General features: G+C 42.3%; 2 protein-coding genes across 3 annotated transcripts; both read left to right on the forward strand.

Moving 5' to 3' along the window:
• Window positions 1–3,353: 3,353 nt before the first annotated feature.
• On the forward strand, window positions 3,354–16,761 carry LOC111957755 (rho GTPase-activating protein 25). Of its 2 annotated transcripts, XM_023978734.2 has the most exons (12): window positions 3,543–3,747; window positions 10,872–10,971; window positions 11,687–11,889; window positions 12,107–12,194; window positions 12,410–12,523; window positions 12,997–13,204; window positions 13,801–13,933; window positions 14,468–14,541; window positions 14,783–14,904; window positions 15,248–15,405; window positions 15,664–16,241; window positions 16,523–16,761. In XM_023978734.2, exons 3-12 carry the CDS (start codon window positions 11,704–11,706, stop codon window positions 16,722–16,724), a joined length of 1,863 nt encoding a protein of 620 aa, XP_023834502.1. In that variant the 5' UTR covers window positions 3,543–3,747; window positions 10,872–10,971; window positions 11,687–11,703; the 3' UTR covers window positions 16,725–16,761. The 2 variants fall into 2 exon arrangements, with proteins under 2 accessions (XP_023834501.1, XP_023834502.1); XM_023978733.2 differs by lacking the exon at window positions 10,872–10,971 and having other exon boundaries at window positions 3,354–3,747.
• A 5,708-nt stretch (window positions 16,762–22,469) lies between these two features.
• LOC111957557 (bone morphogenetic protein 10-like) lies at window positions 22,470–26,808 on the forward strand. Its single transcript, XM_070436846.1, is given in 3 exon segments — window positions 22,470–23,092; window positions 23,094–23,401; window positions 25,615–26,808. Coding segments are annotated over 3 exon segments (1,632 nt in total). The 5' UTR covers window positions 22,470–22,886; the 3' UTR covers window positions 26,733–26,808.

Genomic DNA, 26,808 nt, shown 5'->3' on the forward strand with positions numbered 1-26,808 from the left:
AAACTTCTGCTAAGCGGCAGATTTGTTCAACTGTTACAGAATGTTGTATAGAAAGCACCAGGATGGTGGGGTGAAGGGATCATGCTGTCTGTTCAGTGTCCAAAGCTATGGGACTGTAGTGAAGGATACGACTCAATATTAGGAAGGTGTTCCTAATGTTTGGTATACTCAGTGTAGTGTATTACTTGAGACCAGAGCACTATGTGCCCTGGTCAAAAGTAGTGCACTATAAAGGGAATAGGGTGCCATTTAGGATGCAACCAGGCTCACAGATAGTGCTCGTCGTTACACATCCCTCCTGTGGGTTGCGAACAATCAGTAACAGGAGGCTGCTGAGGGGAGGACGGCTCATAATAAGCCAGTAGTAATACACAGTACCAAAATCACTGACAATCTCACAGATTTTGTTAAGCTACTTTTAATGCTGTTGATGTTTTTCCTCTTGTTGCCATTGTGAGATTACCACCAAGTGACTTTCATTTTGTGGTCACATCCAACATAAATGGTTAAACTCTTGTCCTTGGTTGATCTCTGTTTCATCATCTTCATTTACAGGGACCAATCTATAGACCAATCTGAGTGTAAGGATATGTCATTGAGGTTGTTAGTGGGGAAACCAGGGCCTCTGAGTATAAGTAATCTAGGATCAGTTTAGCCTTTAAGATCATAGTGGATATACATTATATGGACAGGGAGGAGCTGATCCTGGATCAGCACTCCTACTCTTAGATGCTTTATGAATATGGTCCCAGATGCTCATCTATCTATGACTTATGGAAAATTGAGGGAATGATGTGTTTAATTAAAGAGATGGGCCTGTGGCAAGCTGTGACTGACCCACATACAGATTATCTCAGCACTCTGCCTGATCACATAGGGCCCAAATCTGAAATATTGTACAAACTGTCACCTCTTTCACTCTGCCTAATCACATACAGTATGACCCAATACTGATTTTCTGTACAAACGATCATCCATTGATGCCATACGTCTACTGTAACTCCAGATTGGGATCAAATTGTGTATGTAAAGAATCCACTGCCATTCATAGACGGATAAATGTTCAACGTGGTACATTATTGAAATTAGATTTTTGGAGTAGCCTACGTCTTACTTAATCAATCCAAATCAAATGTTAAAATCAAATTTTATTGTTTGCATACACATATTTAGCAGATGTTTTTGTGGGTGTAGTGAAATGCTTGAAATCTAAGGCTCATGAGCAATAATTAGCTACACAGATTTTTATTTTACCTTTATTTTACTAGGCAAGTCAGTTAAGAACAAATTCTTATTTTCAATGACAGCCTAGGAACAGTGGGTTAACTGCCTTGTTCAGGGGCAGATTTTTACCTTGTCAGCTCAGGATTTGATCTTGCAACCTTTTGGTTACAAGTTCAACGCTCTAACCACTAGGCTACCTGCCACCCCAATAATGAAAAGATACCTCAGTTTCTGCCAATAATGTTTTTAATGTCGGATTAAGTATCATAGCTAACACATCTATTCTGTGATTCTATTCTGTAACAGTAAAAGACAAAGCAATATGAAGTATCAATGTAGGATGTGAAATGTCCATGCAGGGTCCAATAGTTACAGTGAGGAGAGTTCATACGAAATCTGTTCACTATAAAGCCATAGAGGTATGTTTGGGATTGGGTGATCTGCACCTCCACTATCATCATCTCTCTGTGCTTCACATCCTCACCATCCATGTCATGTAGCTCCACTAAGATGGGGTTTTGTCTAGATGGGATATAGCTTTTGTCAAAATTGACCTCGTAGCAGGTTACAAGAATTTACGCAGCAGATTAGGATAAATCATTTTCCAGGTTAAGGTTGGGAAAAGTGTAGGGTTACGGTTAGCAACAACAACAAAAACTATTTGGGACAAAAGCTGTATCTCGTCTAGACATGACCCTAATATGGAAGGCCACATAATAGAGCGAAACTTCTATACAGTCCAAAAACCATGCAGCTCTACTCCTTGAAATGCCTACTTCCATAAGCACATTTTTCCTATATTTTTTTGTGATAATTATTTGAGATCCTGTCAGTCTTTAACTTACCTTTCTTATTTTTATTACTATGTTGACTTGTATACTCTACTGGTATTAAACTCACCTTTGATTTTCAATATTATATTATTATATCATACTAATCTAGCTGTTTTGGAAATTATATTATCTATATATCCTTCAGTTTTTACATTACATAACTCACAGATTTACTTAGCTAATGTTCAGAGAAATATTCAGGCAGTATTGGACATATTTAATGTGTTTGTCACTATTTTATCTCTTATTGCTGTGGTATCAGGTGCATTAGCTAGTTTTGAATTTCCAGATATTGGCTGTTGTCGGTCTATGGAAACTATCTGTGGTAACTTTGTGCTGCATTCAAGAGAGGGAACCTATTGTAATGTCTCATGCTGTGTAGATGATAGAGGCATTGATAGAAGTTGTCAGAAGCCAACAAGTGGAATATTGGAAACCAACCAGTGAGAATGGTGGTACATTTTCCTTGGACTTCATTGGCGGTAATAACAGTTTTGTGCCAGTTCCATGTCAGTATTATGGATAGCTGCCACTTGAGTGTGCTAAAGTTTAAAATATATCATTTTTGTGTTATCCTCCTTGGTCTATTAAATTGAGCATCTGCCAGTATTGCACTTACATGTAAAAGCAGCAAGATTATACCTTCTGCATCACTGCTGTTTGATAACATTCCATCTCCTAAGGTTAACTTGAAACTACTTATGGGGGAAATGGGGATCATTATTCCTCCTTAGCAATTTGCTCTTACAGAAATGAGATTTTCCCTCACCAAGAGGTTAATCATAATATTGAGCAGACATATTCTCTGCATAATAGGCTACCGCTGTGAAATTTCCTATTACACAGTTCTATTTTAGTATGTTAGGAATCTTATCAAGTTATCCAGGACATTATGGAATGTATGGAGATCTGCTGTGTTTGGCTGTTCACGCATACGTTTCTCCTCTGGGTCTACTCTGGTTGGTTTGCTTTTGCTCTGATAGATATTGATATTTTATGATTTTTGTTTATTATTATCGTATATTGTGCAATGATATGTGTTAAATTGTATTTGATTTAGGAAACATTTTTGATAATGCCAGAAAATGTGCTTGGTCTTTCAGTAAATATCTTGTTCATATGTTAGATGACAATAAAAGGAAAAGGGTAAATGTGTGTCTGTGAACTCATTGGCTGTATGTTGCCTGTAAGCATCATTGCCACAGCTTGAAGAGACTGCAACCATGAAATGAACCCACTTCCCCTGAGAGAGAACGCAAGGAGACTAATGGCTTAGTGACACTTTTGAATTTTAGGTCATTTGAAACCTTCGATCATGGAGCACCTAATGCTATACCTACATGGAGATAGGAGAACATACAGTGGACTATTAGAATAGCAGAACATGTATCTACAGAGAAGTAGAAAGGGACAAGAAACAATGTGTTTTGACGTTTTGAAAAAAAATAAGATTAATATCTATACAGGAAGTAGGAAGTCAGATACAGAACAGTTTTAGTGTGACTGACAGACAGGAGATTTACAGCAAAACCCTTAATGGATGTGTGTGTGCTGTGTGTATGTGAGTACGTGCGTGCGTTTTTGTTGTGAAGTGAAGACACTGACCTTTCCTATGAAGGAGGGAGAATGTCTCTCAAGCTACCTCGGAACTGGGACTTCAGCACCCTCAAAGCTGAAACCGCCAGAATAGGTAAGTTACTGGTTGTTAAACTGAACATAAAGCTATTCTTAGGTGTCATTGCATTTGTGTAAGTCGGTTTGTTCTATGACCAGTTGCATTGTACACTAGTGTACAGTATGTGTGTGTAACAGGCCTCTAGGTAAAGAGACTGGACCTGTGGGTGTGACATGAGGTTGACTGTGGCAATGTTATTCTCAGACTTGGTTATATTAGTGTGTTTAGCAGTGATTGTGGTCCACGGCCTTGGCTTCCAGCAGGATCGTACACCTGATTACAGGTGAGGCGGTGCACCTATAATAGTGAGTCCATGTGAATACAGAAGTACAGTACATAACCTTATATGGCATGCAAATTAATTCATGCTATAACTATCAGTGGAATATTGCAGTTGTCATCAACATGAGTCAGTGAAAACAATGTGGATACTTCTATTTAGAGTTTTAGTAGGTTATACTGGATGCACATCAGCATAATATAATAAGCATAATTTAATAAATTGGCAATCATTTATTGAGTAAATTATGATATTATGAAGTGGGTTAAAACAGTATCCTGAATAGTGTAATAACTTTAACCAATAATGTAATAACAACCTATAAAAAATACAATAACTAAATTCCCTGTCTTTTATTTATGCATATCAAGTGTCATGCTTCAGTAATAGCTGACTACACACCATACCACATTCCTGATTCCTTATTTGATATTAATAAAGGACTATAACTGGACAGTTAATGAAACCAGTGGACTAATGTTGGAGGGGCCATACTCATCTTTCCCAGCAGACATAAGTGAGGAGATCGTGGCATTTGGCAATCGTGGCATTTGGAATCGTGGCAATTCCCGACACACTTAGATACTACAGATAATCCCAACATGTTGTCATATCTACAGAACATATGTCAAATGGAGCCACGAAGGCAAGTTTGTATTAAAATGCTTCTTGTACTATTTGAAAAAGAAAACGTGTAACATTTCCATATGTGAGGGTCATAAGAGGACTGTAAAGGCAGATAAATGAAAGTAGTCTAAAAAACAGATTTTGGCCTTGGGCCGATAGATGTGGTAAAGGAGTCAATGGAACGCAGACGTTCCAATGACCAGATTGGCGCTTATTCAAAAAATCGGATATTTGATATTCGTCAAATCCGTCATGATTTATGAATTGTAACAGGCCCACATTGTTGTTACTTAAGTCTGATTTGGATATATTTGGCTGTTTTCACTTCATAAAATGTAGAAGTTGTCCCTTTTCAGGTTTAGAAGCAGTGACTGCCTAATGCTAACCCCTGTTCGTTTAAACTGGTTAGCATAGCTAGCATACAGAAATCGGTGGTGGTAGTCAGTCATTTTTAACTGTAATGCAATTGATTGGTAACGATGACATAAACATGTGCTGGGGTTGACATCCATATAAGCATTATACACCGATTTTTACCTCAACATAGTGTGAAATACACATATAAACAGCCTAAATGTTGGCCAATTTTGCTGGGGGGCAATGAGGAGACTGGATATATCCCCCACGGACCTTTCCGCCATGCGTTTCCTTGGCAAATCCATTGTTTTGGTCGAGTTCGATTGACCTGTTTACCACATCTATGGGTTAAGTGTGAGTGAGTGAGTGAGTGAGTGAGTCAGTCAATCAGTCTGTGAGTGTGTGAATCGGTGAGTCTGCCTGCCTGTCTGTCTGTCTGTCTGACATGAGTCTGGTTCGATCTCCACTCTTTAAGTCAAAGTAGCCTGGTAAATCCTGGGATAAGGAGGATTGAAACTCTTCTTGAATATTTTTGTGATCATTAGAATTTGGCTACACATGACTGCAAGGTGTGTCTTCAAATTGAGGATTGTTGTTGTTTTTTCTCTCTAATGACACTGGATGTTTGAATGGAAGTGCAATAGTAACACATTTTGCAAGTCTGTTGTGGCAATGGATGCAAATTAAAAGTGTTCAAGTGTGTAACACTTAATATGCATTCCATTAATGAATGGTTGTTATTGGTTTAAATTATTACACTGTTGATTAACTTGTTTTGTTTTATCCACTTTGTAATGTAATATATATTTTATTTTTTTATTCACAACTGTGTGTGAGGTGGGGGGTGCGATTGTGGGTGCTGTGGGATTATTTAAGATACGTTTGGTATTTCAGATGTTTTCGGAGGATGGGCAAGGACTCTGCTGTCCTAGCTTCAGGGGGAAGCTGGTTACACCATTGGGGTGCCAGGACAGAGAAGAGCTTGGACTGAGCTGAGCTGGTGCTGGTGCTGGGGTGGGAGGGCCAAGAGACCAGAGGCAGAACAGAGTGCTCAGGTTTTGGTGTCAGGTTTGAGCAGAGCCTGAAGGTAGGGAGGGGCAGTTCCTCTTGCTGTTCCGTAAGTAAGCACCATGGTCTTGTAGTGGATACGAGCTTCGACTGGAAGCCAGTGGAGTGTGTGGTGGAGCGGGTTGACATGAGAGAACTTGGGAAGGTTGAACACCAGGCGGGCTGTAGCATTCTGGATAAGCCCAGCCAACAGCAAGTTGAAGTAGTCCAGACGGGAGATGACAAGTGCCTGYATTAGGACCTGCGGCGCTTCCTGTGTGAGGCGTTATGCATTCCGCATATTTATTGCATTATTGGCAATTTATTACATTATAAATGCTAAAGCCATTACATTATTAGCAGATCATTTCCTGCAATTCTACATATTTTGCCATGGGCCAAAGAGAAAAATGTGCAGTTTTATAGCTATTCACATGCTATTCTACACATTTTTCCATGTGGCTGAAAGAAAATGTTGCTGTTACACATTTTGCCATGGGGCAGAGAGGAATGTGTAGTTTTATAGCTAATCTCATGCTATTCTACACATTTTTCCATGAGGCTAATTTCGTCAGAGCTGTGGGTGTTTCTGCTACTCCAGTGGCAGTAAGGCGTTTTTGATTTCCTCTGTGCTCTGTGGTGCTTTCAGCAGGAAGCTGATGAAATGCCAGAACAGTAGCTGTGAGTAGGCTTGCAAAGGAAGGGTGTATTACCGGTAACTRTGGAAGTTTACCAATATACTACCAGAATTTTGGAAACTTTCAAGGATTTTATGGAATTTTCATAACATGTAAAATGTGTAAATTAACAAAATAAGATTATTTTAATATAAAAAAAATTGAATGACAAAGCTGTAAAACATGATCCTAAATATAACCCATCAACTTAGTGAATACCTTTGGTATTTCCGTTGGGTTTCAGCATGAAATATCCTTTATATTTTGACACCCGTTTATTTATTTTACTATGTCATATGTCTTTGTGGTGGCAGTTGTGAAAAAAGTCAATAGTTGGAAGAGCTGCAGAGTTAATTGCCTATTATGTCATTGTTGATTAGATAATGTTTTCATTAATTAGGCTATTTTCTCTTTATCCATATGGTCTATCCAATATAAATGAATGGACAATATGTCCATAGATATTTTATTGTATTTCATATATACATTACCGGTAGTGTGTGTATGTGTTAGTGATGCGTGGGTTGACTCATAATCTGCCGTCCCCACGGTTATATCTACGGGGTGGGCAGGTTTAGGGTCATGAAATATTGTGTGATGAAGGGTGGGTGGGTGGCGGTGGGTGGGTGGCGGTGTCACGCCCTGGCCTTAGTTATCTTTGTTTTCTGTAATATTTTGGTTAGGTCAGGGTGTGACAGGGGGGATGTTTGTGTATAGTTGTCTCGTCTGGGGTGGTTGTATGGTATAGGGGGTTTTGGTAGAGTGTATGGGTTTGTGTTGAGTGTAGGTGTCTAGGTAAGTCTATGGTTGCCTGAATGGTTCTCAATCAGAGACAGCTGTCATTCATTGTCTCTGATTGGGAGCCATATTTAATGCAGCCATAGGCAGTAGGCTTTTGTGGGTAATTGTCTATGTGTAGTGTTTAGTGTCAGCACTATTTGTTTGAATAGCTTCACGGTTGTTTTTGTTCGTCTTCATAATAAAAGGAAGATGTCGTTCTATCACGCTGCGCCTCGGTCCACTCTGCCTCATTACGACGATCGTGACAGGCGGGTTGAATAAAGAGAAAACTATAACTTAAAAAATCCATAAATGTATCATTCTTGTGCAATTTATACCTATAGGCTACATTGAGGTTTTTCTTTCATTATTTTATGCTATCTGGCATTAGTGTGTAAGTCTAAGCTGTACACACGTCAAATAGACTGCCAACGGGCAGAAAAAGTTAACATTGATCCACAGAGGCCAGAAAAGTAATGTTTGTGAAATATTTGGTGAAGTGGTAAAAGAGGTTGATAGCAGTGCCTTTATGTGATGATTATGAGGCGGTACACAAATTAGACAGTCACAAGACGGGGACTTCAAATAGGCTTATGGTACGTCAAGGGAACTGTAGCCTACTGTTCAGATGGGTTAAATGGAAACTGAAATCTGGACACAGACTGTAGGTCTAAAACCTGTCACATTGCCTTAATATTAACTCCTGCAGAATTAAGCTTTTCTTACTGTGAATTGATACACCAAATGTAGGCTAATTTTGGACTCTGGAACAGGACTGGAGAAATATGATATATTTCTTTCGGCATCTTGAGAGAATGCGAATAGGCAGTTAGATAGAGGTGCTATCTTTATCAGCATCATAAAAGCTGATAGTATTTCAACTACATAAAATATGCATCCAAGCCGAACTGAAATCTTATCAGAAACATGTTGGGTCGTTTTCACTGCTTTCTATTTCCTTACAACCAACCGGTCAAATTGATGTCATTTGGAAATCTTGCACAGAAATAATTTTCAGATTTTTTGCATTTTCTCCCTAAAGATCTTTGTTATCGATGTCAACTAGTATATTGAATAATATATTCTACCGATTTATGACATTATTCTGGTGAGCAAGGGTTTATTCAGGCTTATAAGGAAACATACTGTATGACAGAAGAGAAGCTGCATGTATCTAATTATAGACAAGTTGACTAACAAATAGCCTATCAAAATGTCGGAAATTATAAGCAGAAACACATCTAAATCAGGCAACAACAAAGAATCTGCACCCCCTGTCCAAAAATGTTTCTGCCGTCTCTGACTGTGGCCTACAGCACCGTTTCTATATTAGCGGGTTAGGATCAGGTGTGGGCCTCAGATTTTCACTTTATCACATATAGTCGGGCGGTTTCAGATGGGTTATCCGCAATTTTGTTCACCCAAGTGAACAAACAGCTGACCCGCACACTACTTGTGTGTGTGTGTGAGAGAGAGAGAGAGCAAGAGAGAGAGAGACCATGTGAGAAGGCCTGATGTACTTATCTACATCACTACTGTATTTTTCCTTACACCAGTACACTACTATAAATGTCAATGGCATTCCATAGCTAGGCATAAGAAATATATACACAGAATTTAAATGTACAGTTACACAGCTGACTGGGGCAAGTGTTTTCTGTCATTTGAACTGCTAAAGTTGCCACCCTATTCAGTGCGTTACTTTTGACCAGGGCCCATAGGTCTCTGGTGAAAAGTAGTGCCCCATAGGGAATAGGGTGCCATTTGGGATGCATCCTTGGTATCTAGCGTTTTWAAAATTTTATTTTATAATTTTACCTTTATTTAACTAGGGTTCAACATTCACTTTTTCTTCAGAACGTCATTGAGATCATTTGGAACTTCATAATCCTGTGAGTGCTGCACAGTTCAATCAAGTCTCATTCATTTAACATTATTCAACTTGACCTAAAACAGCTGGGCTTGATGGAGAATTTGAACATTTATTTCCGGTTCCATGGGTCTARTGGGTCTAGGAGGTCCTCTGTCTAGTTCCTCAAAGGTCTGTGTCCATCTTTCCAGAGGGTGTTGTGTCTCATACATCACTGTGTGAAGGTTCATCCAGAGCCTTTTGACCAAAGGGTCTGAGTTCTAGGTAGGGGCCTTCGAGTGATGATGCAGTAGCTCTCAATCGCAATCAGTCTAATCTCTCCGGCAACCTATGGTGCCACCGTCTGTGTCACTCCGTCCATCGCTTTCTCTCTCCATCCTGTGCCACGTAGCCTACTTTGGCCAGAATRTCCCTGTTCTGCCTGACTTCATCGTTGTGAGAAAGAGTCTCTCTACGCAGCTGTTCGTTAAGCTGAATGTCTACTCTTGTGCCCCCAAATGTTTTTGAACTCACCGTAGCTTGCAGGTGTGAAGTTGAGTCTTGGTGGTGCAGAGTTGACTTCGTAAAACTTGGTAGGTCTTTGAAACCATTACTGGCCCAGGTTGACGTTTTGTAAGTTCTGAAGAGTAGACAATCCCAGCAGTACAGTTTCCTGATTTGCTCACACCCGGTCATCCATAGATAGGGCTCATAATTGTTAGCTTGAAAATGCCTTTCCAAGCTCTTTCCACATTGCACCAATCAGGGTAGTGCTGGTGTTGGCCACCCCCTCTGCACAACATTTAACTTCTCGTAGAAAGTTAGCCTTGATAAGGGCAATGCCAACAAATTAGCCAACACATCCTCCTCGATAACACCTGCTACAGCCACCCCATTGTCAAACAAAAGCATGGGAAAACTAGGCTACTGCTCACTGTTGGCTCCCAGTCAGTAGTGACATGTCTAGGCCTTCCAGAAGGCCTTTTTATAAATTTTAAACGACGCCACCCATTGCAAGTCTAAATATGATTGGTTTATTCCACTGTCTAATACAATTTAATGGCAGAGTCCTTCTCTCCAGCTTCTGAAAGCCTAGCCAGTGGCTGACTGAACTAGCTCGATTTTTCTTCCCAGAGACCACCAAAGAAAATTCCTGATTGGATATTCTTTTCTCTTCAGAATTAACTCTTAGCTTTCCAACACAAACGGAAGCAATGAAATCAGAAGAGCATACATTAAAAAAAAAACTTTTAAAAGAAGTCCCTCAAGATTCCCCACTGACTTTGGGTCGCACACATCCCACTGAATGTGGAGCTCCAGTTCATCTGCTGATCTTTCAGCAGTCTGCTGACATTTTCGTGGGATTCTAAATATAAAATCTGTTTGCACTCGGTTCGCAAAGCACTCTGGCAGGCAAACGTTATTGGTGTGACACGTAGCCTACAACTTTACCTCCATTTCCATCCTTTCTTCATACGATTATTTTTTTCTCTCTCATGTTCTTCTCTGACATCAAACACAGACGACTAAGACAGTCAGGATGTTGCTGAGCAATGGATGGCCTTTTAGTAAAGGGTAAAGAAACCCAAACATGGACAAATGACTCAACCTTGTTTCATATGGTATGTATTAATTTGTCGATGTTCATCACCCATTTCATATGATGTGCTATGAATTACAATTCATATTATTTTATATATAATATATGTTACGAATTTGCAAAAGTTAGCAGGCTAACGTTAGCAACGTTTGGTTTGCTAGATGTTCAGGTTATATGCCTACCCATCCACCCCGACCAACCACCCTACTTTTGTTTTTGCCTTAAGTAACCATCTGTGCTATGTAACCATACCAAACATAACATATCATACTAATTTGAATATTTACTATATTACGTCTAGTCTATGAGACCAGGCTGAGTTGAGACCAAACTGTATTATTGTTCCTGATTTGCTCTTTCCTCCAGTGCACTTTACTGTTGAAGGCCCAGTGTATTTGTTGTTCGCTATTTTCCATCCACTGAACAATCACAGCAAGAATTTATGATAGCATGTACCTTGACAGGTCAGATTGAGGCAGCTGTATCCTGCCATGCCACCACACACAAGGAGGACAAAAATACACTTGTCAAGTTTCAGCCTGCAGCCCTGCACACAGCCGCACACACTGACTTCTATCTACTGCAAATGTCAGATTGATGCATATTCAAATCAATAAAAGAGGAAGACCTGACTTGACGGATGTTGAGAGCCTTGTTGACATCCTGCCTGTGTTTAGTAAAGAGTCTCTTAAGGCTGTCTTTAACAGTCTGGTGTGTTTGTTTCCACTCTGCTGCAGCGCGGTCTAAGAGTGTGATGCCTGGAGAGGGCAGCCCTGGGTCAGGCTCGCCCGGCTCCAACACCAGGTCCATGGAGAGGCCACTGAAGGCCGGCTGGCTGAGGAAACAGAGGTCCATCGTGAAGAACTGGCAGCTGCGTTACTTTGTGCTGAGAGGGAGCACACTGACCTACCATAAAGATGAAAAGGAGGGGAGTATCCAGGTGAGAGATGGGCCACTAGCTATCCTTTACTGGCGTTTCCTGATCTGGTCATATCGTTAGGAAAAACTCAGGGACCTTTAAGCATCCAAACAACACTACTGCTGTCAATATTCAGTTAGCATGTTTCCATCTTTATTGAAGTAATTTCCTGTGTTTCCTGTAGCATGTATGTGTTATTTACTAAGATGTCAGTGCCTGTCTGCCCCTCTGTCCCTAGGGAGTCATCCAACTGAGGTTCAGTAAAGTAAATGAGCTCCCACTGAACCAAGATGACCTAGGGAAATTCCTGTTTGAGATCATGCCGCGTAAGCAGAAGACTGTCTCTGGTCTCTTTCGCTCTGTCTCTCTCTGTCACGCTCTCTCTCTCTTTCCCTTTTCCACTTGATCTCTCTATCTTTCTTTCACCCTCTCTCTGTCCCTCCGTCTCACCATCTCTCACTCTCTCTCTCTAAAGACCCATCTATGTATGATGTATCCTAGTGTGTTGGTCATACCCTCTCTGTATCTCTGTGAATTCCAGGCAGCAGTGGTGATCGGGAGCGGTGCCCCTACATTCTCATGGCCAACTCCCACAGTGAGATGGATGAGTGGGTCCGCACGCTGCGCAGGGTGGTTGGAGCACCCTCTAGTGGAGGTACAGATAGCTTGCTGAATATATTTAGAGACAGGAGTTTTCCCTGGCCAAGGTACTTGACCCGGAAAAACAGCGTATAACTAGGATATATTTTTCCTGGTCGGATCACATGATCAGGAAAAATGCAGGGCTCTAGTGTGACATCTGAACTTATTTCCTTGACTTTTGGTTCGAGAACTCTTTTTGGAGTTGTCTTCGGGCCCATGACATAAACCATACAAATGTTTCTAGCCACGGGTCAGTAGGCCTACATGGTCGCAAAGCATGAGGAGCCTGCCATCACTACCCACCAGACCAGTGGGTCTCGAGCCTCGACCCACAACTTGAGAAACCGTGTTTTTGATTCTCCAGATTGAGAGAATGCCAATAGGCAGTTAGATAGAGGTGCTATCTTTATCAGCATCATAAACGCTGATAGTATTTCAACCACAAAAAATATGTGACTTACTCTAACTGCTCTCTTACCCCCTCAGCGATATTTGGCAAGAGCTTGGGTGATACTGTGACCTATGAGCAGCGGTTTGGCCCCCACATGGTGCCCATCCTGGTGCAGAAGTGTGCTGAATTCATCAGAGAACACGGACTGAGTGAGGAGGGCATCTTTAGACTGCCGGGACAAGACAACACCGTCAAACAGTTCAGGGACGCTTTCAACGCCGGAGAGAGACCTTCCTTCCCCAGGTGAGATGCCTCAGAGCTAGAGCCCCAATATACAAACAGATAACTATTACACCCTTTTTATAAAAACTCAAATGAACCAATTATCATTGCAGATGGGGTACTGTCTCTAAAGGTTGCATAGAGACATGAGAGAGATGCAGTCAGGATGATAGTGCAGAGAAGCCTGATACACTTCTTCTGCTCTCGGTGCTCTGTGGCTTACACCACATCCTGTCCAACTTGACAGAGAAGAGGAGTGCAACGTTAGTCAACATCACAGTGAACAGTCTTATAAGAACCTTCTGCTCACACTGAACTCTCTATTGACAAAATTAATGAAAACGGGGACAAACTGTTTTGTAGCTGGATTCAACACAAAATAGCAATACACTCAGCACGACTGTATGTTCGTGTGTGTGTGTGTGTGTGTGTGTGTGTGTGTGTGTGTGTGTGTGTGTGTGTGTTGTTGGTGTGTTTGTGTGTGTGTGTGTGTGTGGGTGGTGTGTGTGTGTGTGTGTGTGTGTGTTGCACTGCATGTGTATGTGCGGTAGTGTGTGTGGCTGCGCTTGTATAGCCTGTGTACAGTTTGCACTGTTTGACTGTTTTGTGCCCTGCAGTGACACAGATGTCCACACAGTGGCGTCGTTGTTGAAGTTGTACCTAAGGGATCTGCCTGAGCCAGTGGTTCCTTGGACACAGTACCAAGACTTCCTGGACTGCAGCCCCATGCTGGACCCCAACAGTGCTGCAGTAGGAACTAATATTTACTTAAATGTAGACCTTAGGCAAATATTGTCAAAAATAAACCCTTTGCACTACAATTTGTGATTTAGCACCATTTCTGTCAACTTGTAAAGGAATAAATACAAACTAATTCTTTAGCCAATATTCTTATAATTACACATTTTCTCTTTGCTACAGTTTGTCATTTAGCTCTATTTCTGTCAAGTGTTCTTTTCCTTTCAACGAAGACCATAGCCAAATATTCATATAAAAAACTGTTTTTCGGTACAATTTGTAATTTAGCTCTATTTCTGTCAACTGTGCCACAATTACTATATGGCTGCGTTTAGACAGACATCCCAATTCATATATTTTTTCCAATAATTGGTATTTTGACCAATCACACCATATCTTTTCAGGTCACATCTTTTTCAGAGCTCATCTGATTGGTCAAAAGACCAATTTGTGAAAAATATATCAGAATTGGGCTGCCTGTTTAAACGCAGCCTATGTAGGCCAACTGAATCAATGTTTTGCCTTACTAACTCTCTRTTTGCTCAGGGTCGTGAAAGACTGGAGAAGCAGATCACCCTCCTTCCTAGACCCAACTATAACCTCCTCAGCTACATGTGCAGGTGAGCTTACAGTCACACAACCAAAGATCAGGGGGGTAAGGGGGATAAGGGGGATAAGAGGGTAATTGATTGAATTACAATTCATAGAACCTGTAGTTTGAAGCTCCTTGCAAAACATTTGAAAAGCAATTTGATAACTACACTGTAATATTTAATCTATAGCTTGCTCATACAGCATTTGTTGTTTGATTAGTACATATTTCTGGTGTGAGTGACTTTGCTGCATAACCTCTCTTTGCAGGTTCTTATTTGAGGTGCAGCAAAACTCCAAGGTGAACAAGATGAGTGTTGAAAATCTGGCCACGGTCATTGGGATCAATCTGCTCAAGCCCCAGATCGAGGACCCCATCACTATGATGACGGGTGAGACCAGACTACTGCCTGTCAGGATCCTCTTAGTGCATACTGTAACAGGGTAGTATTTTATTTAACTTTTATTTTTCACATACTGCTGCTGCTTGATGCAATGACCAACTGACCTTACTGACCTACAATAAATACAAATCATGATGCACTGTTTGATTAAGGGCTTGTAAGTAAGCATTTCACGGTAAGGTTTACACCTGTTGTATTCGGCTCATGTGACAAATAAAACTTCATTTSATTTTATTTGATATCAACAAATTGTTTCTTTATCCTCACTATATGTTTACCTTTCAGAAGTGTTTGTGTGTTAACAGACTGTATACTTGTCTGTCTCCTCCAGGTACTCCTCAGATCCAGAAGTTGATGACAGTGATGATCAGACAGCATGAGGCTCTGTTTCCTCCGTCTAAAGACGTGGCTCCTTCACCCCCCAGCAAGAAGAGTGAGAGCAAGAAGAACAGTGCTCCACGCAGCTTTGTGGGCTGGGAGTCTGCTGAGGTAACAACATAACATTTTCAAACGCAGCCCATATGGCCCTAATCAAAAGTWGTGCACTATAAAGGGAATAGGGCACAATTTAGGATGTAACCTTAAAGAGGCTCTCCTATTGTTTCATACTGTGAATGTGGTGAGTAATATACAGTATTATGATACATTATACCAGTAAGCATTGCATAAAGCTAAACAATATAAATATAATCTCACATTCTAGTTTTGTCGTCTATGCTATATTCCACATCCTCTATGTCCCTGCAGTGTGAGGGCTTTCAATCAGAGTCTCCAGAGGAGGAGGAGGAGGAGGACACAGACACCCTGGGGGCCGAGCCAGTTACCATCTCCATCCCCCAGCAGCCCCACTCCCCCTTCTCATCCTCAGACTTGGACCCCTTGTCTGTAAGCCCCCGCAAACGCACCCAGACCCTGCCTACTTTGAACTGCCCTGTCCCGGGGAGCGGGAGGGCCGGCAAGCTGGAGGCTATGAACCGCTGGAGCCGCATCCAGGAGAGCAGCGAGGAGAATGGAGAGAAGACTCTCTCAGAGGACATCTTTAAGATCCTGGACCTGCAGAAGACGTCTCTGTTCGGAGGCGCCCAGAAGGACTGGGAGGACAGAGGGACGGCCAGGAGAGGAAGTGACATCACAGTCACCTATGATGACATCACAGCCATCTCTTCCAAACCCAGCAATGACCCCCGGCAAAAGTCTCAGTCCACGACCCCTGAGAAGAAGACAGAGGCCAGTACAGCTGTGGTTCCATCTTCAGCCCTCCAATCAGACAGCAAGGCTGACCAGCAGGAGGACAGCCAGGGAAACTCAGAGCACCCCAGTACTAGGTCTGTATATTGGGGGTAAGAATACTGTCTGCATCCTAAATGGCACCCTATGCCTTACATGATGTACTGTAGGGAATTGGGTGCTATTTGAGACGCAGACACTATCTTATTGGAAAGGACAAAATGTCAACACTAGTAAGATTATTACATAAATGCATGCACGCACACACACACACGCACGCACGCACGCACGAACACACACTCACACACACACACTGACCAATACATACTTTACTCTGCATTCATAAGTAATATCTCCTCCCCTCTCCCCTGTCATGCAGCCTGCAGCAGAGGAACAAAGAGCTGAGTGCCACAGTAGCAGAACTGCAGTCAGCTCTGGACGCAGAGAAGCGCTGTGTGTCCGCTCTGGAGATCCGGCTGAGGAACGCGGAACACAGCCGAGACGAGGCCCAGAGACGTAACCAGGAGCTGGACCAAGAGATACAGCAGTTCCTCAGCAGAGAACCACAAGGGCCTACTTAGAACCATGAGGGCCAACTTAGAACCACGAAGGGGCCAACTTAGAACCACATAGGGGCCAACCTAGAACCATGAAGGGGCCAACCTAGAACCACAGGTCCAACCTAGATCCAATAGCTCCCRACCAGGGAACCATGAAGCCTACCTAGAACATAGAACTGCCTATAGCCTTAAGTTATCAACGAGATCCCACAATAAAGTATATGGATATTTAACATAGAGATCTCTAAACTGTAACATAACATAGAGATCTCCAACATAGAGAAGAAAGCCCATCACAGTGGACATCACAGCCTCATGCAGATACCTGACTATAGGCCACCTGCTGTTCTACGAGAGGTAGAGAGTCAGTGTCTTGGCCAGAGCTGTAACTCTGGCTGGGACCTGGAACATGTTGCTACAGATGCAGGATCTTAATTTGACAATATTCTCACAGTGGGAAAATAATCCTGCATTAACAGGAAATGTGAATTATTGTGTGGATTATAATTAATGGACATTTTTGTAGGGGGTGATACATTTTTTGTTAGGGCAAGTCAAGTCTGAAATTTTCAAGTGGACATTACAAACTTTAGAAGCCTTTTTAAACCTTGAATACACTATAAGTTTGCATTTCCTGCTGTGCATAAACTGTCCTGCAAGAACAGGGTGATCAAATTAAGATCCTATATCTGTAAGTTTGTTTGTTGAGAAAACCCATGGGTAAACTCTTTAGTCAAACCAGCCATTGTGTTGACTACACTTCACATTTTATAAACACAAAATGAGGAATACTGTGACTGTATATGAATGGCCTTTGCTCGGTGTAGCTGATTATGTAGTATGGATGTGATGTGCAGCAGCCTATACAATGCTGATAGTTGTTGACCATGCCGGCTCCGTTACATTTATATTCTCAGATGATTAGAGCATGTACATGAAATAGCAGGTTGTGCATAATGTCCAGGTTAAGAGAATGTCCAGGACAATTGGACTATAATGGTCTGTATAAGTATTTTGGCCAGGATTCAATTCACAGCGCAGCGCGCTGAAAGCCAACTTTGCAGTTTTTAATTAAATACATTTTACCTACATTCGCGGAGATCGTATTCACGGTAAACGCTGTGCATGTCGACTCAATTGTTAAGGTTTGAATCCTGTTTATATTTTGTTTGACCAGACATTAATAAAAGAGGAACAGAATAAGACGACTTGGCTGATCAATAATCTGCACCGTTTGGCATTATTATGACTTACAAGGTTGAACTGTAACCTTTAAAGAGGGATTGGCAATACAATAAGTGTTACTATAATAATCATGTTTCATAGAGTGAGTGCTAGAGAGAGAGATAGAAAGGATGAATGAGGGCCAAAGTGAATGTCGTCACTCACACTGACGGGGTCAGAGGAAAGATAGTGTGTCAGTGTAGATAACGTGTGTAAGGCCAGGGGAGAAATGGCTGCTGGGAAGTGTGTGCATATGTGTGTGTGCACATTTGTTGGTTCATTCGTGTGTGTGGGAGCACGTTTGTTCGTGCTTGTGTGTTTGTGAGAAAGGCCGCGATAGAGCGAGAGAGAGAGTGGGGCAGGGGCGTTATCAAGCATTCTTCAGCAATGACGGGAGATGGAAGGGAGAAGGGACTGCATACATGGMACTGCACGGGAGATAAGCACCTCTGTCAACTGTCACCCTGGAGGATGAGTAACAGGGGAAGGAAGAGCCTGTTCCTTCCCATGTTCTCCCCTCCTCACTATCAAGAGTGTATCTTTGCAGGTCATAGTCAGAAGCTCAGGAATGAGGACCCCTGAATTGTGGTTGAACCAAGCAGTAGCATCCATACAGATTTTGAAAGTGTAGTTAAATGATACGTCTAAATTTAGGATCTGGAGCTAATGGTAGCATAAATTAACCTTGGGGACCTAAGGCAAATCTGAGAAGACGAAGTGTTGTGATGAGGTATTGAGTGTTTGGAATCACAGTGTTTGGAATCAGTCATCGACAGAGAGAGGAGGTAAAAAGGGCTTTATGAATACATTTGATTGATTGATTGATTGATTGAGAGGTAGAGACAGTGGGCACTCAGTGTAGATTACTCATCTGGTCACTGGTCAGTGGGGAAGTGTTCTAACTTGAGTCATCCAGGTTGCAGTTCTAGTTTGACCTTTGACTCCATGCTGTCTCCCCAATCACAGTGGAATGCTTGGAGACCAGTCTGCCCTTACAAAGCATGGAGTCTGCCCATGCAAAGCCCTCTCTCTCCTGCACTCCACTCTGGGCTGTGGAATCTGGACTAAAGCTAAACTCAGGACCTCAGAAACACTGAACTGAGGGACGTGTGAGGGAACAGCACAGGGCACATTGTAAGTAATTGTAAGTTCTGACTGCTGTGCATTTAATAGACAGTGAGGCCTCTTAATCAGACATCCAGACAGAGATAACCCATTTCCAAAACTGCTGTGACTTCTGCAACATGTTTGCCTACTAAAAGAGGAAGCGTACTTACATTAAGTGTTGCAAACTTCCAAACTCAATTAGGTAATGAGTGGATTACGGGAAAGTTGTGTTTTGTTGTATAGTCTACTCTGTTTCCACAACAGACGGGGAAACAACAACGCTATATATCAATTTTCTGAAATGTTGGTAAATTAGCTGTTATTGGTTAAAGGAATTATGAAATAGATCGGTGTGTTTTTTCACTATCTAATCATGGCATGGGGTTGTTCAATTACAGACGTATTTGTTTAAAATCTATCACTTGATGGTTTCATTTCACATAGACAAATAATCATGTTTCTTTGCAAAATGCTATACACTCAGTGTACAAAACATTAGTAACTCTTTCCTAATGTTGATTTGCACCCCATTTTGCCCTCAGAACAGCCTCAATTCGTCAGGGCATGGACTCTACAAAGTGTTGAAAGGATTCGACAGGGATGCTGGTCCATGTTGACTCCAATGCTTCCCACAGTTGTTTCAAGTTGGCTTGATGTCCTTTGGGTGGTGGACCATTCTTGATACACACGGGAAACTATTGAGCGTGAAAACCCCAGCAGCATTGCAGTTCTTGACAGACTTAAACAAGTGCAGCTGGTACGTACTACCATACCTCCTCAAAGGAATACATTTTCTCAAGGCTTAAAAATCCTTCTTTAACCTGTCTCCCCCCCTTCATCTACACTGAATGAAGTGGATTTAAAAGGTGACATCAATAAGGGATCATATCTTTCACCTGGATTCACCTGGTCAGACTACAGTGCCTTCGGAAAGTATTCAGTATTCAATTTTTCCACATTTTGTTACGTTACAGCCTTATTCTAAAATGGATTAAATACATTTTATCCTCACCAATCTACACATAATACCCCATAATGACAAAGCAAAAACAGAAATACCTTATCTACATAAGTATTCAGACCCTTTGCTATGAGACTCGAAATTGAGATCAGGTGCATCTTGTTTCCATTGATCATCAATGAGTGGCTTCCGTTTGGCCACTCTAKCATAAYGGCCTGATTGGTGGAGTGCTGCAGAGACGGTTGTCCTTCTGGAAGGTTCTCCAATCTCCACAGAGGATCTCTAGAGCTCTGTCTGTGTGACCATCGGGTTCTTGGTCACCTCTCTGACCAAGGCCCTTCTCCCCCGATTGCTCAGTTTGGCCGGGCGGCCAGCTCTAGGAAGAGTCTTGGTGGTTCCAAACTTCTTCCATTTAAGAATGATGGAGGACATTGTGTTCTTGGGGACCTTCAATCCTGCAGCCATTTTTTGGTACCCTTCCCCAGATCTGTGCCTCGACACAATCCTGTCTCTAAGCTCTACAGACAATTCCTTCGACTTCATGACTTAGTTTTTGCTCTGACATGCACTGTCCGCTGTGGGACCTTATATAGACAGATGTGCCTTTCCAAATCATGTACAATGAATTTAATTTGACACAAGTGGACTCAAATCAAGTTGTAGAAGAATCTCAAGGATGATCCATGGAAAAAGGATGCGCCTGAGCTCAATTTCGAGTCTCATAACAATTTGTAAGTCGCTCTGGATAAGAGCGTCTGCTAAATGACTTAAATGTAATGTAATGTAATAACAAAGGGTGTGAATACTTATGTAAATAAGGTATTTCTGTTTTTTATTTGTAAATAATTTTTAATACATTTTCAAAAAAATAAATGTAATACGTCATCATGGGGTATTGTGTGTAGATTGATCAGGGGAAAAAACGTGATGGGAAAAGTCAAGGGGTCTGAATACTTTCCAAATGCACTGTATGTCATGGAAAGAGCAGGTGTTCTTAATGTTTTGTACACTCAGTGCATATCTGCCTCACTCAGAGAAACAAGTCACACAGTTAAATGTAACAAATAACAAAAATAATTTATAAAGAAATGTACAAATGATACATTTGTAACATCAATATTATTATTTTTTATAATTCATACAGTAATATGAGCTCTGTATGTAAAACATTTACAACTTAAGATATCTAGGTGAGACAATCACATATCACAGTCAAATATACAGGATATGAACATTCCATTATAGCTAAACAGTGGATACATAGCGTTTCGCAAAACAACAACAAAAAACCTTCATAGACATCTGAAATATATGAATAAAAATCTGAGAACAGTAATATTTTACACACACGAAGGTACCAATTAGCAATCATTTCTGATGAAAAACATAAATGTGAATAATTGGTGGATAAAGCATTTTGGAAATAAACATATTCCTCTCTCATTATACTTTTTCTCAAAATAAAATAAATGCTTTTTAGGATTACATTTTTAAGTATTACAACTGATTTATGAAATAATATAACTTCTGTCATAAAATGAAAACGAAATGCAGGATTATGCGCTGTGCTGTTCTCATCAGCTGATCTCAATCTGTTTCTTTTGTGCAGATTTACTGATGTCCAACAAATCTTTAATCCGTACCCATTACATCTCACACCTCATTAAAATTACATTTAATTTGGGAAGGTARTGTCCAACCGACATATCCTGTCGCATTCATCAACATCAACAAACCCTTTACGGATTTGTCAACAAGAACTGGTCAATGGAGCAAAGTTCTGTATCTGCAGCTCCACCATTTACAAAACAAATAAACACATAAACAAGATCATCCCTGCCTGATTTTCTGACCCAAAAAATATTGCTTTCACAAGGAAGAGGCTAATGTTTACAAAATCGTCATTAAGGAAGTAGTGAGATAATACGCACGCACGCACGCACGTCGCATTCATCAACATCAACAAACCCTTTACGGATTTGTCAACAAGAACTGGTCAATGGAGCAAAGTTCTGTATCTGCAGCTCCACCATTTACAAAACAAATAAACACATAAACAAGATCATCCCTGCCTGATTTTCTGACCCAAAAAATATTGCTTTCACAAGGAAGAGGCTAATGTTTACAAAATCGTCATTAAGGAAGTAGTGAGATAATACGCACGCACGCACGCACGCACGCACGCACGCACGCACGCACGCACGCACGCACGCACGCACACACACACACACACACACACACACACACACACACACACACACACACACACACACACACACACACACACACACACACAAGAAATGCAGAGCTTACCATATCATAGATAAGGGACAGAAAGAAAGCGAGAGGGAGAGAGAGAGAGAAAGGGGGAGAGAGAGAGCGAGAGAGAGAGCGAGAGAACAGAGGGGGGAGAGAGAGAGCGAGAGAGAGAGCGAGAGACAGAGGGGGGAGAGAGAGAGCGAGAGAGAGAGCGAGAGAACAGAGGGGGGAGAGAGAGAGCGAGAGAGAGAGCGAGAGACAGAGGGGGGAGAGAGAGAGCGAGAGAACAGAGGGATATACTGGGAGAAAAAACAAAACAGATGCCTCCGTTGGATGCCGCAAAGCCACCCTCTCACCGGAACTCCAACTCTTTGGTAAACAACATCAAAAGGTGTGCATGAGGATAAAGGGTGTAAGATCTGGAATAAAAGCAGTTTATCTTGGTTCCAAGCCACACACAGAGAAAGGAACACATAGAGAGAGGAACACACAGAGAGAGCGACAGAACACAGACCTCCACACTGATCAACTCCAAGGTTCAACAGCACCTTTTAAGTCCCCAGAGAACCGACAACCACCCGGATCAGCAAGAGAAAAACACGGTTGCTGTTTCTCACCCTTCATCAAGCTGAATGTGGACCATTGGATTAACACGTGTGATAGATCTAATTGTGTTCAATCGTAAACAACCTTGGATCATCCCTGTGGACACAACAACAGTACCACTCCTCTCCATGGCGGAAACTGGGCTCCCCAGGTTGGAAGCTACCTTTATCACCCGGATCCTCTTCCCCCTGCTCTTCTTGCTCTTCTTGCTGCTCCTGATGTGGCCCCTGTCTGGGCAGCCCCATCTCCCTTGCCCCAGAGAGGCATCACCCTGCTCCCGGGCTGAGGGACAGCCACAGGGGAGTCATAGACCCATCTCTGTTGGAGCAAGACAGTGATGTGGACATGCAGAGCCTGCTGGTGAATCTGAGAGGCCAGTTTCTCCGGACCTTCAACCTGTCTGGCCTGGGCCCTCCTGCCCAGCCACCTGGCAGTGCCCGTGTGGAGCCTCCTGAGTACATGATGGAGTTGTACAACCGCTTCGCCAATGACCGCACCGCCATGCCCACCTCCAACATCATCCGCAGCTTCAAGAATGAAGGTAGAGAACCGCTGTACTGTATTTGGTATCAAATGATTGACGGTGTTAGATGGTGTTCTTCGCTTTCATTTGGAGAAAGAAATAATGAATATGCTGTATAATAACTTTATAATTAAAGTATTATTATCAGAACTGTTCATCAAAAATGTATTACGTATCAAAATTGACCTGTAGAAGGTCAACACATGCCTGCATAGTGTAAAAACAATGAAGGATAAACATTTTCAATAAGATTTGTAATACATTTTTTATTTTACAAATACTGTAGCATCTTAAATAATTGAGAGTGTTTTTTAATTATTTGGTTGAGAAGATCCAAAATATTTCAAGGTGAATTTCTCATAATTTATTTAAAAACAAATACAATTACAGTTGAAGTCAGAAGTTTACATACACCTTAGCCAAATACATTTAGACTCTGTTTTTCACAATTCCTGACATTTAATCCTAGTAAAAATGCCCTTTCTTAGGTCAGTTAGGATCACCACTTTATTTTAAGAATGTGAAATGTCAGAATAATAGTAGAGAGAATGATTTATTTCAGCTTTTATTTCTTTCATCACATTCCCAGTGGGTCAGAAGTTTACGTACACTCAATTAGTATTTGGTAGTATTGCCTTTAAATTGTTTAACTTGGGTCAAACGTTTCGGGTAGCCTTCCACAAGCTTCCCACAATAAGTTGGGTGAATTTTGGCCCATTCCTCCTGACAGAGCTGGTGTAACTGAGTCAGGTTTGTAGGCCTCCTTGCTCGCACACACTTTTTCAGTTCTGCCCACCAATTTTCTATAGGATTGAGGTCAAGGCTTTGTGATTGCCACTCCAATACCTTGACTTTGTTGTCCTCAAGCCATTTTGCCACAACGTTGGAAGTATGCTTGGGGTCATTGTCCATTTGCAAGACCCATTTGCGACCAAGCTTTAACTTCCTGATGTCTTGAGATGTTGCTTCAATATATCCACATGATTTTCCTTCCTCATGAGGCCATCTATTTTGTGAAGTGCACCAGTCCCTCCTGCAGCAAAGCACCCCCACAACATGATGCTGCCACCCCGTGCTTCACGGTTGGGATGGTGTTCTTCGGCTTGCAAGCGTCCCCCTTTTTCCTCCAAACATAACGATGGTCATCATGGCCAAACAGTTCTATTTTTGATTCATCAGACCAGAGGACATTTCTCCAAAAAGTGCGATCTTTGTCCCCATGTGCAGTTGCAAACCATAGTCTGGCTTTTTTATGGCGGTTTTGGAGCAGTGGCTTCTTCCTTGCTGAGCGGCCTTTCGGGTTATGTTGATATAGGACTCGTTTACCTGTGGATATAGATACTTTTGTACCTGTTTCCTCCAGCATCTTCACAAGGTCCTTTGCTGTTGTTCTGGGATTGATTCGCACTTTCGCACCAAAGTACGTTCATCTCTAGGAGACAAAACACGTCTCCTTCCTGAACGGTATGATGGCTGCGTGGTCTATTGGTGTTTCTACTTGCGTACTATTGTTTGTACAGATGAACGTGGTACCTTCAGGCGTTTGGAAATTGCTCCCAAGGATGAACCAGACTTGTGGAGGTCCACAATTTTCTTTCTGAGGTCTTGGCTGAATTCTTTTGATTTTCCCATGATGTCAAGCAAAGAAGCACCGAGTTGCAAGGTAGGCCTTGAAATACATCCACAGGTACACCTCCAATTGACTCAAATTATGTCAATTAGCCTATCAGAAGCTCCTAAAGCCATGACATAATTTTCTGGAATTTTCCAAGCTGTATAAAGGCACAGTCAACTTAGTGTATGTAAACTTCTGACCCACTGGAATTGTGATACAGTGAATTATAAGTTAAATAATCTGTCTGTAAACAATTGTTGGAAAAATTACTTGTGGCCTGCACAAAGCAGATGTCCTGACCGACTTGCCAAAACTAAAGTTTGTTAACAAGTAATTTGTGGAGTGGTTGAAAAACAAGTTTTAATGACTCCAACCTAGGTGTATGTAAACTTCTGACTTCAACTGTACATATTCATTCAACTTGATCTAGTTCAATGTTGAATGGGATGTTACAGTAAAGCTGCAATTGCCTCTCGGAAGTGTGTTGGACAAAATCTTGGCTCTTGCTGTACTTCCAATTCTGCATGAAGTGTAGTACAATGGTGGTCTATTCAAAGCATCAACAAGGAGAACTCCTGATGAACAGCCTTTGTCTCTGTGTATTCCTCTCCCGCAGACTCACCTCCCTGCAGTTTGGGTAGTGGAGGGGTGAGACGACACCCTCTGCTCTTCAACGTATCCATACCCCACAATGAGCGTATCACAACCGCAGAGCTGCGTCTCTATACTTTGGTCCAGACTGATCGCAACCTCTACGCTGGGGTCGACCGCAAGGTGACCATCTATGAGCTGGAGCAGCAGGATGGAACAGGGGAGAACAATAGAACAGAGGACAACAGAACAGGGGAGGACAACAGAACAGGGGAGGACACTGAGAAAGGAGGAGGAGGTGGAGGACGGGAGCAGTTAGTGGAGCTGGCATCACGGCAGGTCTATGGTACTGATAACGGCTGGGAGGCCTTTGACCTGACCGCTGCTGTCCAACGCTGGCGCAAGTCAGAGTACGGCACAACCCACAGGCTGGAGGTGCACATAGCAAGCCTGGCCTCTGAGGGGAACGGAGGGCAGGCACTGGCAGAGGGCGAGGGAGAAGGAGAGGAAGAGGGGAGGAGGACATTTAGGGAAGAGATGGAAATAGACACCAGCCCAGAGGACAAACACAAACCCCTGATGATCGTCTTCTCCAATGACCAGAGCGGTGATCACCGTGACGAGAAGCAGGAGCTGAACGAGATGATTGGACACYAGACTTCGGAGGCGGTGCTTCAGGGTGACCTGGGGCTGGGGCTGGGGCTGAATGGGCTATGGGGGGAGCTGAGCCGGGGCCAGGAAGAGCAGGACGAAGAGGCCCTGATCCAGATGCACTCTAACCTAATCTATGACACAGCCTCTAGGATACGCCGCAACGCCAAGGGCAACCAGTGCATGAAACAGTCCCTCTATGTGGAGTTTGAAGACATCGGCTGGGACAGCTGGATCCTAGCGCCGGCTGGGTACGAGGCCTTTGAGTGCAGCGGCATCTGCGCGTATCCACTGACCGAACACGTGACGCCCACCAAGCACGCCATCGTCCAGACACTGGTGAGCATGAAGAGCCCGCAGAGGGTGGTGCGAGCCTGCTGTGTGCCTACCAAGCTGGATCCTATCTCCCTGCTTTACCTGGATGACACAGGAGTGGTCACGTACAAGTATAGGTTTGAGGGCATGGTGGTGGCAGAGTGTGGCTGCAGATAGCCAGTCTACACACCCTGCTAGTCATATGGACATGGAGAAAGACAGTGGTGAAGAGAAATGACAGGGTTTGGATGGA

Source organism: Salvelinus sp. IW2-2015, linkage group LG33 (assembly GCF_002910315.2).
Source record: "Salvelinus sp. IW2-2015 linkage group LG33, ASM291031v2, whole genome shotgun sequence".
NCBI lineage: Eukaryota > Metazoa > Chordata > Actinopteri > Salmoniformes > Salmonidae > Salvelinus > Salvelinus sp. IW2-2015.